The sequence below is a fragment of the Chlorocebus sabaeus genome, chromosome 7 (genome assembly GCF_047675955.1).
Source record: "Chlorocebus sabaeus isolate Y175 chromosome 7, mChlSab1.0.hap1, whole genome shotgun sequence".
In the NCBI taxonomy this organism is placed as follows: Eukaryota; Metazoa; Chordata; class Mammalia; order Primates; family Cercopithecidae; genus Chlorocebus; species Chlorocebus sabaeus.
Genome location: NC_132910.1, coordinates 57,019,841 through 57,037,155, shown reverse-complemented (window position 1 = coordinate 57,037,155; position 17,315 = coordinate 57,019,841). Strand labels below are relative to the sequence as shown.

General features: G+C 35.8%; 1 protein-coding gene across 1 annotated transcript in view; it reads left to right on the top strand.

The window, feature by feature from the left end:
* PPA2 (inorganic pyrophosphatase 2) overlaps nucleotides 1–17,315 on the top strand; it is a 107,468-nt gene that overhangs the window by 25,583 nt on the left and 64,570 nt on the right. Inside the window, exons 5-6 of the mRNA XM_007999439.3 lie at nucleotides 2,335–2,454; nucleotides 11,036–11,122. Of these exons, the coding sequence (XP_007997630.1) occupies nucleotides 2,335–2,454; nucleotides 11,036–11,122 (207 nt within the window). The remainder of the gene's footprint in view (nucleotides 1–2,334; nucleotides 2,455–11,035; nucleotides 11,123–17,315) is intronic.

Here is a 17,315-nt window from a genome sequence, read left to right as displayed (position 1 = left end):
TTTTTTTTCCAATTTTGCCTCTCAGTTTGTTATATACATATTAATTTTCTTTTTTTCTCCTATGAAAATGGCAAATACTTTTAAAGGTTATTTAAGTAGATTCTGAGATATATTTGGTTCATAGATGCAACTGAAACTTTTATTTGGGGCCGATGGCAATTTTAATTTCTTAGGACTCAATTCTCCTTTAGATTTTATTCTACCAGGAAATAAATCATTTCATGGTTTACTCAATTTTTGACTATCACAGAGCATCTGCTGTTTTTCTGGTTAGCTTTTTTTTTTTTTTTTTTTTTTTTTTAAATTTTTCTGGGAAATGAACCTATAAGAACTTCCCTTTTGCTTTTCAGAATTTTCTTGTTCTTTCTTCAGTTAGGTAAGCTTCCTTATAGTTCTAAATGAAATTTAATTTATGTTACTTGGTTTAGTTATATAAACCTTCTATAACTTTGGGTGTAATAGCAAATATATTTTAAGTATTTTAATTAGGTATTGTTATGTAGGTGTATATTTTTCAGAATTTATATTTGGAAGAGAATTGTCAGTACTATTGTCAGGTCCTGGCAGTATTTTTTGTTAACACTTTAATAGGAAAAAGTAAAGATATTAGATTTTTTTTTTTGGTGTTGTTTCGTGTATAATCTTTCATCATTCTTGCTACTCTACCTCAGTTAGGTGTAGGATCCGAGGATCTGTGAGAATCTACCTAACTTAAGGAGTGTTTCTTCATTCAACATGGCTTGTTTTTTTGTTTCCTATATAGCATACTTTTTAAAAATAGCAATATGAATATACTTGATAGAAAACTAACTTTGAGGCTGAGTGCAGTGGCTCACACCTGTAATCCCAGCCCTTTGGGAAGCCGAGGTGGGCAGATCACTTGAGGCCAGGAGTTCGAGACTAGCCTGGCCAACATGACAAAACCCCATCTCTACTAAATATACAAAAATTAGCTGGGCACAAATTTTTGCATGGTGGTGCATGTCTGTAATCCTAGCTACTCAGGAGACTGAGTCACGAGATTAGCTTGAACCTGGGAGGCAGAGGTTGCAGTGAGCTGAGATCGCACCACTGGACTCCAGCCTGGGTGACAGAATGAAACTGTCTCAAAAAAAAAAAAAAGAAGAAAACTAACTTTGAAATCAAATCAGTTGGTGAGAGTCTCCTTTTTGATGATGTTTTAACTTTATATTGACAATTGATAATTGTATATGTTTATAGGGTACAAAGTGACATTATGACTTATGAATACAGTATGGAATAACTAAATCAAGCTAAATAATATATCTGTCACATTAAATACTTATCATTTTTTGTGGTGAGAACATTTGAAATTTACTCTTAGTACATTATTAACTGTACTTATCAAGTTGTATTGTTGTCGCAATAACAAAAAGTCTCATTCTTCCTGAGATTTTGTATCCTTTGATTATCATTTCCCTATTCCCCCTACCCTTAGCCTCTGTAACCATAGTTCTACTCTCTGTTTTTATGAGTTCAATTTTTTAGATTCCACATATAGGTGAGAACATGAGATATTTGTCTTTCTGCGCCTGGCTTATTTCACTTGCCATAATGTTCTCCAGTTTCATCCATGTTGTCACAAATGACAGAATTTTCTGCTTTTTTTAAGGCCAAGTGCTATTTTATTATGTATATGTACCACATTTTCTTTATCCATTCGTCTGTTGATGGACACTTAGGTTGATTATATATTATTTCCAATTTTTTTGATGGAGTCTCTAGAGTTGTCTATATATAAGATCATATCATCAGCAAACAGTGACAGTTTCACTTCTTTCTTTCCTACTTTGGATGCCTTTTTTTGTTTTCTCTTGCCTGATTGCTCTGGCTAGGATGTCCAATAATATGTTAAATAAAAGTGGCAAAAGTGGGCATCCTTTTCTTTTTCCCAATCTTAGAGGAAAGGCTTTCAGCATTTCACTATTGAATATATGGTAGGAATCTTTGAGTTAGCTTTATTATCATAATATTGATGGTAATAAAGCCTGAGATTAGTAACAAAAGGCAAGTTGATTAATCTTTATCTTCTTGCCATCTCAATCATTTTATTATTTGTGTTAGAAATAATGGAGTACATAAATAATACAGTGACTAAATATATAACCTGGTGTTTCCTTTCCAAACAGTTTCTCATAGAGTGCTATAAATTAGTAGTAAGAGCTGGCTTAATTTCTTTTAAAGCACCTTTGATCATTAAGTTGGAATATGAATGTTTAGTCTGAAAATAGCAGATTTTTAAAAGTACTATTTGGATGTAGAATTAATTATTTCTTATCCCGTCTCCTTTTTTTCCTTCTGTGATTTGCTTAGATTGCCACCGAAGAGCCACTGAATCCCATTAAACAATATGTAAAGGATGGAAAGCTACGCTATGTGGCGAATATCTTCCCTTACAAGGGTTATATATGGAATTATGGTACCCTCCCTCAGGTAACATTTTTGTTACAATGGTAAAACGTTCCTGTCGTCTGAAAAAATTGCCTTATAAATCCTGTGAACTACTTGAATTTAAATTGGTTCTGAGGACACGTCATTTGGAGAGGTTTGTAAATTTGGAATTTATTAATGTGGATGGAGTTTTAGTATATCAATAAATTTTTGTTTGAAACCACACATATGTCTATACTCAAGTTCTTGGAGTCAGGCATATGGAACATTCACATTTAACATTTTGGATACTTTTTTTTTCTGGTCTTGGCTATTAAGTGTCAGTGAAAAACTTTTAAGCGAGGCTTTATCTACAGTCATTCCTTTGAACATGACAAGTTATGCTTTTATATGCATTTGTATATGATAGCATGAATTTTATATTTTAAACTTTAACAGATGAATGTGTTAAATTATTAACTTTTTTCCTGGAACTCGTTGTAAATTGAATTGCACAACTTATATTATTTACTGTTATGAGTTAATAATTTTTAAGTAGAAAGCAGAGAGAACGAGCTAAATAATGATAAGGTAGCATTCCTGTTGGAGAATAACAACAATTTGCTTTTCTTCCTTTCTTTATTTCTTTTGGTCTTCTCTCATGTTTCCTCATTCCCAGAAAGAGGTAACTCTTCCAGATTATTTAGTGAGTAAAACTCAGAATATGCTGAATCAAAATTCTAGGTTTTGGGGACACAGAGAACCATCTGCCTTTATGTTTATAAAAACCGTAGACCATCTGTCTGGAAATTTAATTTTTATATTTTTATTTATTTTAATATTTTGCATGAAATTTCAAGATGGTATTGGGGAAATATCAGAGAAGAGAGGTCTTGTTTTATCCAACATGAATAAGCAACTGCCTGTGTAGAATAAACATTCACAGGAAAATTTAAAAAAAATTGTTTTCTAAAGAGTCAGGCTGTCTCTGATTCAGTTAGACCACCCACATGGATACATTCTTGGTTAAAATGGGCACTTCTGAAGTGATGTGCTAAGAATGAGAATGCCTGTGGAAACCATGAAAGCAGGTTTCCTAACTCTCCAGGTACCTCAATAGATATGCTGTTTGACCCAACAGCAAAAGGTTGCGAAAGTTCTATGAAGCTTAGGGGATGCAGCCTGTAGGAAATGTGTGGATGAGGGGAATGCTGAAGAAGCCAGTGAATTAGAGACCGACAGAAACAGAGAAGTAAGTAGAAGAGCTAGAGAATAAACTATAGTGCATGTGTTTATTTCTTTAAACATTTATTAAGCATTTATGTGCCAGGCAGGATATTAGGTGTTGGGAATATAAAAGACAGATGAGATATAGATGTAACATCAAGGCTTCATAATAAGTGACTGGAAAATGTCGGTTTGGGAGTGAGATTGTCACTTTCTAGTGATGTGACCTTGGGAAAGATACTTTTCCTCATTTTCTTCATCTGTAAAATGGAGATCATAAAATACTTCTTATCTTTGTGTTGAGATTAAATGAGTTACTGCATTCGAATAGTGTGTAACATGTAGTAATCAATTATTATAATTAAGACTGGTACTTTTATTATCGTATGATTCTTTCCATAAAGTTATTTTTAGTCTGATTGGGGCAATCAACAACTAAACTGCTGGTTATGATGTGGTATAATAGGCACTACTAATTCATCTACTAATTTAAAATTATGAAAAAAATAAGAAAACAAACCTGTTGACAGGAAGGAGAGAAGGGGAGGAATGGAGGTAAATGCAAAAGAAACTTCTCTAGTTTTCTGTTTAAAGTCTTGCCAAACTTCTGTACTCCTCTGGATGTGTTTGAATTTCAAGATGTTATGCAGTGGTATTAATCTGGCAGGTATGGTAGTTCTTAATTTATTAATAGAAATTAATAAAACAGAATTAGACTGTGGTAGTCCCTTAATTCAGTATTCACCCTGCATTCACCATTGCCTACCTAAGTTTCATACTCCATCCAACATCCAAATTGATATTTTTTAAAACGCAAATTTGCAGATGCTTTTCTTGTACAAGAATGCTTTAATGGTCTCCTGTTGCTTAAAAGATAGAATACAAAATTCTTAACATTGCTACTCAACCCTGCGTGATCTGGCTTCTGCTTACTTCTCTATCCTCATTTTGCAGCATTCCTCCTTTCTCACTTCTATCCACTACAAAGTCTTCTTCAGTGTTTTTAACTTACCTCATTGTGTCCACACCAGGCCTTCACCAAACTGTTCATTCATTCAGTACATATTTATTAAAGGCCTGTGTATTTGCAAGGTGTTCTTATAAGTACTGCAGGTGAAACAGTGATAAAAAGTGACATATATTTTTCTGGAGCTTTTATTTTAGTCAGATAAACAGACAATAAACAAAATAAACCCCAAATAAAATCTCAGGTGGTGGTAAGTGTGTCAAAATTTAAGCAGGGAATGGGGCTAGGGAATGTTAGAATTGTTGCAATTTAGACAGGGAGACAATCTCAGTGAGAAGGTGTTATTTGAAGAAAGACGTAAAGGAAGTGAGGGAACAAGTAGCATGCACATGTAGAGGAAGAACAGTCCAACAAGAAACAGCAAGTATAAAGGTCCTGAGGTGGAAATAGGCCTAGCATGTGTGAGTATCAAAAAGGAAGTCAATGTGTCTAGAATGGAAGTGAAAGAAAGGAAATAGACCTGCATTCTCTCTGCCGTTTTCAACCAGAGATCTGTACTATTTTTTTAAACCTGACTGATCTTAGAGAGAGAGAGAGAGAGAGAGAGAGAGAGAGAGAGTGTGTGTGTATGTGTGTGTGTGTGTGTGTGTGTGAAGTCTTCAGGGAAAGAATACACCATAAATTGCATATAAGTTAGTTATTTATCAAAGAAACTAAATTGAATGATGTTTTTAAGAATGCTGAAATCATGCCAATTGCTTATGGGAAGGGGTAGCTCTACCTAATTTTTTTTTTTTTTTTTCTTGATTGTCAATGTTCAGACGTGACCCTGTTAAAATGAAAGCCAGCCCCGGTCCCATTTACCTTTTAAATCTCATCTTCAACTCTCCTTCTGCCTTCTGCTTCACTTCCACACTGGCACTCTGGTGCTTGACGCACACTCCTGTCTCAGGCCCTGACCTTCACTGTGTCCTCTCCCTGGAACACTCCTTTCCAGGTATGCACATGGCTTCCTTAAATTGCCCTTAAGTCATCTTCTTTATGGTATCTGCCAACCATCCTTTAAAACTTTTAACCCTACTCCCATTCCCCATCTCATACCTTTTTTTTCCCTTTTCCATAACAACTACCAATTTGTAACCTGCTATATAATTTATTTATTATGTTTATTGTTAATTTCTCCCAGCTAGAATGCAGACTTCACGAGGGCAGGGATTCTGTCTGTTTTGTGCCTGCCATGGAGTAGGTGATCAATAACTATGAAATGAATAAATTAATGCATCGTGTATGTGTGTCACATTTGTTTCATAGCCTTGCGTGGGTACTTTTGCTGTTCTGTGATTTGTCTTGTAGCAGCAAGAAACTTGTTCAGAGCAGTTACGAAGCCAACTATGTGTTGGAAGAACATTCAAGCAGCAGAATACTGTTAAGTAGTAGTCTATCCACTTAGCTTGTGATTCATCAGTGTGCCATCATTATTCAGACCTTGAGCTGTCTAGACTGTTAACCTGAATAGCATCTCCCACACTCCTAATAATGCCTTCCTCAAAATTGGAGCTTGCCTGGGCAAAAATTCATCTTTGTCTTCCTACCATTTTATTCCTATTGCCCACATATAATGGGTTATTTCAGTGTTACATCTCATTGATTGAATATTTAGAATACCTGTCTGGCAAATATTAAAAGACTAGATTCAGCTTAAATTCAAAATTTCTTCAGTCTTAATCTAGTATTGATATGTTTACTTTGTGCTTAATTATAAATTTGGTTCATTGACCTCCCCAATCAAATATATAGTACCACTTACTAGCTTTATAACCTGAGACAAATGACTAAATCTCTCTAGGCCTGTCTGTTTATGTGGATGATCATACTACCTACCCCACAAGGGTATCGTGAGTATTGAATGAGTTGATCAGAGGTGTTTGGCCCCGTAGTGAGTTCTTAATAATATTAACTCAATGATGATGACACTTCTGCTACTGATGTTAGCTGCTAGTAGTAAAAACACTGGTAGAGGCTTTTGCTCCAAATTGAGGCTGGGAAAGCATAGATAATGGCTTATCCCTGTAATTTCAGTTCTTTGGGAGGCCAAGAAGGGAGGATCAGTTGAGGCCAGGAGTTTAAGGTTGTAGTGAGCTATGGTCAGACCACTCCTCTTCAGCCTGGGTGGCAGAGTGAAACCCTCTCTTAAAAAAAAAAAAAAAGGCGAAGGTAGTGGGAAAGTCAGAGGTCTTTCTTCCTTTGACTTGTGATAGGAATGCTGGTTAATCAGGAAGATATTCTTAAGAACCACCTGTATATATGGCTTTGTATGATTCAGGGATTTTTTAAGAGACCTAAGGACCAGAGCGTGGTGACTACAAATGTATTCACCAATACTTATAGATCATAAGGTAATAATCACAAACACCTGCATGAAAATGAGAAGATTTGTTTTAGGGTATAACGATAATATGTGTATTCTGATGTATTCATTTTTATAGCTTTATAAACATCTTTTCTATAATACTGTTTTCCTGTTGATAGGTTGTGTGTAGCTGTTATGTCTTTCTTGGGTCCATGCTAAAGTTTGTCTGTATAGATAGTATATATAGTTATATACCTGTTAGTCAAATTATGAGTTGTGTAACTATTTTACTTTACTAAATATTTCCAGATTGTTTATAAAAGAAGTTGTGACAGGCCGGGCGTGGTGGCTCACACCTGTAATCCCAGCACTTTGGGAGGCTGAGGTGGGCAGATCAGGAGGTCAGGAGATAGAGACCATCCTGGCTAACAGGGTGAAACCCCTTCTCTACTAAAAATACAAAAAATTAGCCGGGCCTGGTGGCGGGTGCCTGTGGTCCCAGCTACTTGGGAGGCTGAGGCAGGAGAATGGCCTGAACCCTGGAGTTGGAGCTTGCAGTGAGCCGAGATCGAGCCACTGCACACCAGCCTGGGTGACAAGGTGAGACTCCATCTCAAAAAAAAAAAAAAAAAAAAAAGAGGGGCCGGGCGCGGTGGCTCACGCCTATAATCACTTTGGGAGGCCGAGGCAGTCAGATCACGAGGTCAGGAGATCGAGGCCATCCTGGCTAACACAGTGAAACCCCGTCTCTACTAAAAATACAAAAAATTATCTGGGCATGGTGGCCGGCGCCTGTAGTCCCAGCTACTCGGGAGGCTGAGGCAGGAGAATGGCGTGAACCCGGGAGGCGGAGCTTGTAGTGAGCCGATATTGCGCCACTGCACTCCAGCCTGGGCAACAGAGCGAGACTCCTCTCGAAACAAAAAAACAAAAAAGAGGTTGTGACAATTTATACTCCTGCCAGTAGTATATAGGGTTCCAGATAACCTACATCCTTACTAATATTTTAGATTATAAGATTTTTAGGTTTTTGAAATAGTATCTTATTGTGATTTTAGCATTTCTCTGATCAGACTAGGTATCTTTTCATAAATTTATAAGTCATTCATGTTTCCCCTTCTTTTAATTATCTGTTCATATCTTCAGCCCATTTTAGTTGGGTTGCCCTTTTTCTTATTTAGTTGTCAAAATTATTTCTAAAGTCTGGAAGCTAATCTTTTGTCATTTTTGTGAAACCAATATTAAGATTTTGAACTGCTGCTTCTTGATATTTCTTCTTCAGAGTTTGTTCTTTTCTAGTTGTCTGTCTGTTAATAGTTGTACACATAAGACTCCACAAGAGGGCATACCCAAAGCTTAAATTTGTCAGGATTTCCTTTCCTGTTGAAATTATACTGTATTTTCAAGTTAAATTAGAGGTGAATTTAGTGTATATCTCTTTTTGTAGTAAAAAGTGAGGCCTGTTGATGCAGAGTATTAAAGTATTTAATGGTATTAATGGTATTTTTGCTGGTAAGTAAAATCATGAAGAATTGGCCCTAAACACAACAATATTGTAGAGTTTAATAATTTTCTACTTGGGTACTTAATTCCTCAACGTATGTAACCATATTGCTAGGTAATGTTGAAATTGGAGTTCTGAGGACCAACCAACCAACAGAAATATCCACCACAACCAAGTTAATGTCAAGACAGTGTTTGTCTCTGTGTGAGGAAGGACTTTAAAAAAAAAAATTAATGCCCATCAAAATTGTCCTAAGTGGGTCATAAGTATGTGGGCTTCCTATTCACTGGTAGCATTCATGCAGATTGTGAATGAGCACTAACAATCTTAGCATTTTAGGGCTAGGATGTGTCTAAAGATCCTCTTATTGGCCGGGCACAGTGGCTCACACCTGTAATCCCAGCACTTTGGGAGGCCGAAGCGTGTGGATCACGAGGTCAGGAGATTGAGACTACCCTGGCTTACATGGTGAAACCCTGTCTCTACTAAAAATACAAAAAAATTAGCCGGGCGTGGAGGTGGGCGCCTGTAGTCCCAGCTACTTGGGAGGCTGAGGCAGGAGAATCTCTTGAACCCGGCAGGCGGAGGTTGCAGTGAGCCGAGGTCGTGCCACTGCACTTCAGCCTGGGAGAGACGAGCGTGACTCTGTTTGGGAAAAAAAAAAAGAAAAAGAAAAACAAAACAAAAAAAAGGTCCTCTTATTTAAGCCATTCTTAATAGCTGAAGAAACGGATCTAGATGTTCAGTCAAGATAGTTTGTGGTAGAATCTAGATGTTTTCCTTTAAGCCAACGGGACTTCTAGCTTGTCACATTTGTTCTCTTGGAAGTGGGAGTAGGGATAAGGAAAATTATGAGGTAGGATTTCTGCATTAGCAAGGAGGAACCTCTCAGATATTTTCTGATTCTGCAGTAGGTTGTTTGATTCTGATTATACCTGGGTGTCCCATCTTGGTTTCCCCAGCACATTAAGATTACCTTTATAGTGTTTGTCACAAATGCCATACCATTTGTTAACATGACACTCTCCATGTCATTGACTGTTCCCTATACATCTCTGTTACTGGTCCGAAATAGGTACTCAATAAATATTTTACTGTATGAGTGAATGCCTGTTAATAGAAGAAAAGAAGGAGTAAAGGGAAGACTGGGGAAGAACAGAACCTCCATAGGAAAGTTACTTAGGAGATTCTCAGAGTAAGAGAAAGTATTTAAAAGAAGAGAACTGTGAAGTAGATGGGGTTATATTTGAAATAAATGCCATTCAATTGTTGTTATAATTTGCACATAAAAAGTAATGATTAGTAGCGTGAGTTGTAATACAATCTTTACCATTTAGAAACCATGAGTTTGTGCAAGTTTAAACTGTGTTTCAGTTTACTTGTCTATAAAGTGGAATTCGTTATGGTACATTATTCATGCAGTATGTATGTATATATGTATATGTTGTGTGTGTATATATTAGCTAGAGAGTGTTTGTCACCTATGGCCAGTATGTAAGATTAACAATTGTGGTTATTCTTACATTTTCTTGGTAGTATTAGTATTGGGGGCAGTGAAATGTTGTTGGACTTCATTTATTAATTTTTTTTTAAGATAAAGGTAGGCCAGGTTATTTCTGAATAAACTATTATTAGTACTAGAAGGAAAATATTGGAATTTCTCTAATGCTTAGCTGTAAATAAGTTTATTTGTAATTATTTATATAAAATTAAAGGAAATAAACTTAGATAACCTGAAATCTTAGATAATAATGATAATCTGAATCTTGGGATGACAGTCTCTGTATCCCTTTTAATTTGAATTTAAAGCAAATAATTTTAGGGAACTTCTACAGTTCCATTTAGAATCAGGCAATTCTGAGGCTTTTTGGGAGAGGTAGTGCCTAAGGGATCTTTAATCTTACTAGCAAATTTCTATTATGGTCTTCATTTATAAAAATTCGCATGTATTTATTTTGTAACTAATGGAGTCAAATCTTGCCAGTAAACTAAAGAATTGTTGTCTTTTCATGTTTTTATCAAGGTCCTTGAGATTTGACAGGTAGAGGATTTTTTAATGGAATGAATGAGACAAAATAGGTTTTTATTTTCTTTAGTAGTGTTTTGTCTTTTCGTTTATAAAGGAAAAACTGGGTTCCTTTTAATAATTTAGATCCCTGTGCTGTTACCATGTCAAAGGAAGCAGTGAATGACGGAAGCCACAGTTGAGGCAGTCAGTGGAAACACAGAAACAAGGGCACAGACAGTGAGAATATCCACTGAAACTCTAAAAGTGAATGTGAATTTATTCCCTGACTGAACTTGGAAGATGAGTATGTCTGGATATACCACCCACTTGCAGATGCAATTATACTGACAATTGAGAGACAGAGGGAGGAAATACTATACATCTGTTTTAATTATTATGATCCTTAGGGACATACTGGCCTGTTGGCCTTGTGCCTATGTAATTTCTGATAATGTTTTCTTCGGATTATTGTTATCTATAAAACTTTGTGATTATGTGGAAAGATTAAAGTACATTATAGTATTAAGTTACATTTCTGCTTTTTTTTTTTTTTTTTTTTTTTTTTTTTTTTTTTTTTTTTAATTTTAGACTTGGGAAGATCCCCGTGAAAAAGATAAGAGCACGAACTGCTTTGGAGATAATGATCCTATTGATGTTTGTGAAATAGGCTCAAAGGTTTGTTTTATAGACTGTATTAATTCTAACATGAGTTTTGGTTTATTCATGCCATAAAATTTTGTTTTAGCCTCTAGTTCTTCAGCTCTTCAGAGTTCAAGCCTGTTGATTTCTGTGTTATCAGTCCCTCTTTTTATCTTCACTTTCTTGTCTTAAACCAGGGGTTGGTAAATTACAGCCCTGTAACAAGTCAAAGCCAGCCTAACACCTGTTTTTATAAGTAACACAGGTATGCCCATTCATGTACATACTGTCTATGACTGCTTTTATACTACAACAGCAGAGTTGAGGTGTTGTAGCAGAGATTATATGGTCTACAAAGCCTTTTATTATTATTTTATTATTTTATATCTACCATCTGACCCTTTATGGAAAAATTTGCCAAGTCCTGTCTTCACCTTCCTTGCCTATTGTTTAGATAGAAACTTCAATTCTCATGAAAGTCATCTGATACTTTTTCTGTTTCTGTGTGCCTGCTTCCAGGTTGCCACATCCTACTGAGTAAAAACAAAATCCACAATTTCAGAAATTGATGCTACCCATCAATCCTTCTATGTCTTTGGTTAGTTCTTTCTCTATTTTCTACTACATTTATTGTTACTATTTCTTGTTCCCTGCAGACATTCAACTCTTCCCCGTTTTTTCTCACTCCTAGAGTAACATCTTATCTTTAATCATGTAGAGCTCAGAAACCAGCATGTAAAAAATCTCAATGTGGTTTAAATTTGTATTTATCTGATGATTAGTGATGTAGAGCATTTTTCATGTGTTTCTTGGTCACTTATATTTCTTTTTTTGAGAAATGTCGGTTCATGGCCTTTGCCCACTTTTTAATTTTTTTTTTTTTTCTTGTTGAGTTGTTTGAGTTGTCTTAGTCCTTTGTTGGAGGCATAATTTGCAGGTATTTTCTCCCATTCTGTAGGCTGTTTACTTTGTGTATTATTTCTTTTGCTATCCAGAAGCTTTTTAGTTTAAGTCCCATTTGTCTGTTTTTGTTTTCATTGAATTTGCTTTTGGGGTCTTCATCATAAATTCTTTGCCTAGGCGATATCCAGAGAGTTTTTCCTAGATTTTCTTTGGGAATTTTTATAGTTTCAGATCTTAACATTTAAGTTTTTCATCCATCTTGAGTTAATTTTTGTATGTGGTGAGAGGTAGGGGTCCAGTTTCATTCTTCAGCCTATGGCTAGCCAGTTTTCCCAGTACCATTTATTGAATAGAGTCTCCTTTCCCCAATTTTTTTTTTTGTTGTTGTTATTTGTCGAAGATCAGTTGGTTATAGGTATGTGACTACATTTATTTGTTCTCTGTTTTGTTCCATTGATCTATGTGTTTATTTTTGTACCAGTACCATGTTTATTTTTATACCAGTACTACAGGTATGTGGTATAATTTGTTGCTGAGTAATGTGATACCTCCAGATTTGTTCTTTTTGCTTAGGATTGCTTTGACTGTTCTGGCTTTTGTTTGGTTCCATATAAACATTAGGATTGTTTTTTCCTAATGCTGTGAAGAAATGACATTGGTAATTTGCTAGGAATTACGTTGAATCTCCAGATTGCTTTGAGCAATATTGGCATTTTAAGAATATTGATTCTTCCAATCCATGAGCATGGGATGTTTTTCTCTCTGATTGTATCATCTATGATTTCTTTCATCAGTGTTTTGTAGTTCTTGCAGAGATCTTTTACCCACTTGATTAAATGTATTCCTGGGTAATGTGTGTGTGTGTATGCGTGTGTGTGTGGCTGTTGCAAATGAGATTTTTTTGTTTGGTTCTCAGCTTGAATGTTAATTGGTGTGTAGAAATACTATTAATTTTTATATAGAGATTTTGTATCCTTAAACTTTATTGAAGTTGTTTATCAAGTCTAGGAGTCTTTTGGAGAAGGCTTTAGGGTTTCCTATATACACTATCATGCCATTAGTGAACAGAGAGAATTTGACTTCCTCTTTTCCAATTTAGATACCTTCTATTTCCTTCTCTTGGCTGATTGGTCTGACTAGGACTTCCAGTACTGTGTTGAATGGGAGTGGTGAGACTGAACATCCTTGTCTTATTCTGGTTCTTAGGGGAGATGCTTTCAACTTTTTCACATTTGGTATGATGTTGGTTATAGGTTTGTCATAGACGGCTCTTATTATTTTGAGGTATGTTCCTTCAGTGCCTAGTTTGTTGAAGGTTTTTATCATGACAGAATGTTGGATTTTATCACATGCTTTTTCTGTATCTATTGAGATGATCATATGGTTTTTATTCTTAGTTTTCTTTATGTGGTGAATCCCATTTATTGGTTTGTATATGTTCAACCATCCTTGAATTCCTGGGATAAACCCTACTTGATCATGATGAATTGTGTTACCTTTTTAATGTGCTTTTAAAGGACACAAGAACACCAGTGGAGCGTTGAAGCCTCCCACTATTGTATTGCTCAGTTTTCTTAGCTTTAGTGGTAGTTGTTTTATGAATCTGGGTGCTCTGATGTTGCATGCATGTATATTTAGGATAGACCTTGATGACTGTGTGCCTTGGTGATATTCATCTTGCATAGTATCTCTCAAGTGTTCTCTGAATTTCTTGTATCTGGGTGAAGAATATGGAACACTTCATGAATACGCGTATCATCCTTACATCTTATAGCCAGAGCAGTTTATTCCTTTAGTTAATAAGACCTGAAATAATATTTACTGAATATGAAATAAATATATGATTACCATCTAAAGAATAGTTCTTTGTTAGTGGTATGCTCCTTTCTTTCATGCCTGGCTATGAGATGAGTGGTTGAATCAGCTGTAAGAAACATAGTGGTAGGAAGTCTCTTTTAACACCACATTGTTAATAGGCAGAGGGAAAGAAGCAGAGTCCTGGAAGTTGGTAACAGACTTAGAACCACAGATATAGAAAACTTTAATGTTGTAAGTCCCTTGAGGGATTTTTGTATTGCTCATTCAGTGTCTAAGAAAACTAAATGTTATACTTTGAGCATAAATTTGTTGAATTGATTTTGGATTGAATTGAAGTGTGGTGGTTTTGTAAGAATTCTACCATTTATTCCTAAGCATCTAGTTTTTGGTTTGATTGAGTTTTCCTTTCTAGTTTTTAACGGTGTTACAGCAAAACAGTGCTTTCTTTGAAATAAAACTGTGCCTTTCTGTTGCATGTGAAGTCAAAGGGTGTGTCTCATTCTGAGGCAACTTGGTAAATCTGCTGGGCATGCTTCCTTGCTTGCTTTATAACCCATACATGTCTTACCTGTTCTTATATTGTTTGAAATTTTAAAGTAAATTTTGTGAATAAAAATAGATAAAATAATTTAGAATGTGCCTTTTTTTTTTTTTTTTTTTTATGAGACAGAAGTCTCACTCTGTTGCCCAGGCTGGAGTGCAACGGCATGATCTCGGTTCACTGCAAGCTCTGCCTCCCGGGTTCATGCCATTCTCCAGCTTTAGCCTCCCAAGTAGCTGGGACTGTAGGTGCCTACTACCATGCCCAGCCAATTGTTTGTATTTTTAGTAGAGAAGGGGTTTCACCGTAGTAGCCAGAGTGGTCTCGAACTCCTGACCTCGTGATCCACCTGCCTCAGCCTCCCAAAATGCTGGGATTACAGGCGTGAGCCACCGTGCCCGGCCTAGAATGTGGTTTTTAAAAGCTATATGTGATTTCCAGGAATTCTGATACCCTGCTGCCAGAGTCATCTACAGAATTTCTCAACTTTAACACTATTGATATTACAGATGGATAATTCTTTATGAGAGAGGACTGTCCTCTGAAGCATCCCTTGCCATTTCCTAGGAGATGCTAGTAATACCTCCTCCCCAGTTGTGACAACCCAAAATGGATATTGCCAGATATCCCCTAGAGGGCAACATTGGCTTTGGTTGAGACCCTCTCATCCAGTGTATCTAGTGTGTTAACCAGTATAGCCGACTTTAAACTGGCAATTATGTGATAACTTCAAATTTGAACATTTTTGTTTTATAAAGGATCTTACATGTCTTTTAGTCCAATATACCATACCCTCCCGAAGCCTTCTGTTCTCCAGGCTTTTTATTCTAGTTGTTCTTTATCTGACAGAGTTTCTAGATTATTTTCCACTCTGGTTACTTTTCACTAGATCATCTCTGTTAATGCCCCTGTTAGAATGGAGCAATCTGGGCTCAGTGGCTTATGCTAGTAACCCCAGCACTTTGGGAGGCAAGCTAAGAGGATCTCCTGAACCCAAGAGTTCAAGACCAGCCTGGGCCACATGGTAAGACTGAGTCTCAAAAAAATAATAATAAATAAATAGAATGGCATACTACCACAGCTAAACGCCCCTCTCTAAATATGATCCAGCCTGTATAAGTTAGCAATTACATATGCAGTTGTAAAATTTTTCTATGGAGTACTTTAGTTTTGATGTGTATTCAGAGCTGCAAATATCGTCCATATCTTTGTAATCACTTGTTGTATGTTCCTTTTGGACTTGAGAATCTAGAATTTAAGCAGCCAGAGTCCAAACTTGAGGACATGTATCAGAAATACTTTGTGATTGCAGCTGGTAAGAAGCATGCCGGAGGGCGGGGACTGGGAAAGGAACAGACAGTATTTCAGACAATGGAGACCTCAACTGTAGAGGGAAATTCTTTGTTTATAATGTCTTTTCCCGTGGATAGTGTTGTCATTATATTTCCTCCACAGATGTAGCTTTAGCTATTAACCCCTGGAGGCATGCAAAAAGAGCAGCTGAGTTAATCACACTGTGGCTTCTGTGAGTTGGTGCCAGTATCAGTTCAGAGGAGCCTATATAAGTGTGCACATCTCCCATTTTCCATCTCCAGAGACATCTTTCTGTAGTTTTTCAAGTAGGAGTCTAATTTTGTAGTGGAAGCAGCTTAGTTGTTTACCTGTAATTTGCAGACTAAGAAAGATGAAACTTCTTTTTCTATTAAGAAATAGAAAAGCAGGTTAAGAAATGAGAGGTTTGGTGTTTTTTTAAGAATGCTATAAACAATGGTTACATGCCCTTTTATAGAATTAGATCACTGTAGGAAATAACATATAAAGTGTCCCTCAGAAAATCTACTTCCTTGTCTTTGATCCTTTAAGATATATATACTTCATGAGGCACATACTTTTCAAAAAAATTTCTCCTAGCATTTTTGTTTACTGAGAATGGTAAGGGGAAAAATGAATGATTTCCTTTAGGAACCCAAACCTTAATACTGATGCTTATAGTAAAGTACTAGTCTGTAAACCATTATTTGAGGTACTCTATATGGATTATCTCATTTTATTCTTAAAACTGCTACCTTGTGAAACAGGTATTTTTATTTTCAAATTTAATATAAAATTATATTCCAAAGAAGTTAAGTAATTTCCCCAAACTTACATTGCTAGTAAGTTGGCAGAATTGGGATTGAATTCCAGGTATCTTGTCCTGGAGCCTGTGTTCCTAGTCTCTATACCAGGGGTGTCCAATCTTTTGGCTTCCCTGGGCCACACTGGAAAAATAATTGTCTTGGGCCACACATAAAATATACTAACACTAACAATAACTGATGAGCTAAAAAAAAAAAAATCTCATAATATTTTATGAAAATTTATGAATCTGTGTTGGGCCACATTGAAAGCCATCCTGGTCTGCATGCTGCCCATAGGCCATGTGGGTTGGACAAGCTTGCCCTATCCCCTTCTGCCTTTACTGCTAATATTTGTGAGAATTGATCCACATATTTATATCCATCCTATTTATATTCTTCACAATTTGCAGGTTATAGCCATATGATTTCAACTTTTATTATTTAAAATGACAGAATTCTAATTTTTGAGTTTATTAAGATACATTTGATTAAATTCAAGTCTTGATTTAAATCAGCTGCATTAAAGTTTATGTTCTTTTGCTTTAATTTGATACATGTTTGTATTTTTTGATTGACATTTTTAAGAAATTATCTAATCAATTTTGTAGTTAAACACAAAAAAGTAAGTATTTTGTTCATTATAGAATAAACTTGAAGGTAGCTATTGGAAAGAAGTGAACCATTCACTTAATGATAACAGTTTCGAGAGAGAGGACTTAAGGGATAGGAGCTGTTTTATTATGGTTCATTTTGACATGTATATAACAACCTCCATTATCATAAAAAATAATTTGTGATTAATTTTTAAATTGAGGTTCAATTCACATAAAATTAACCATTTTAAAGTATA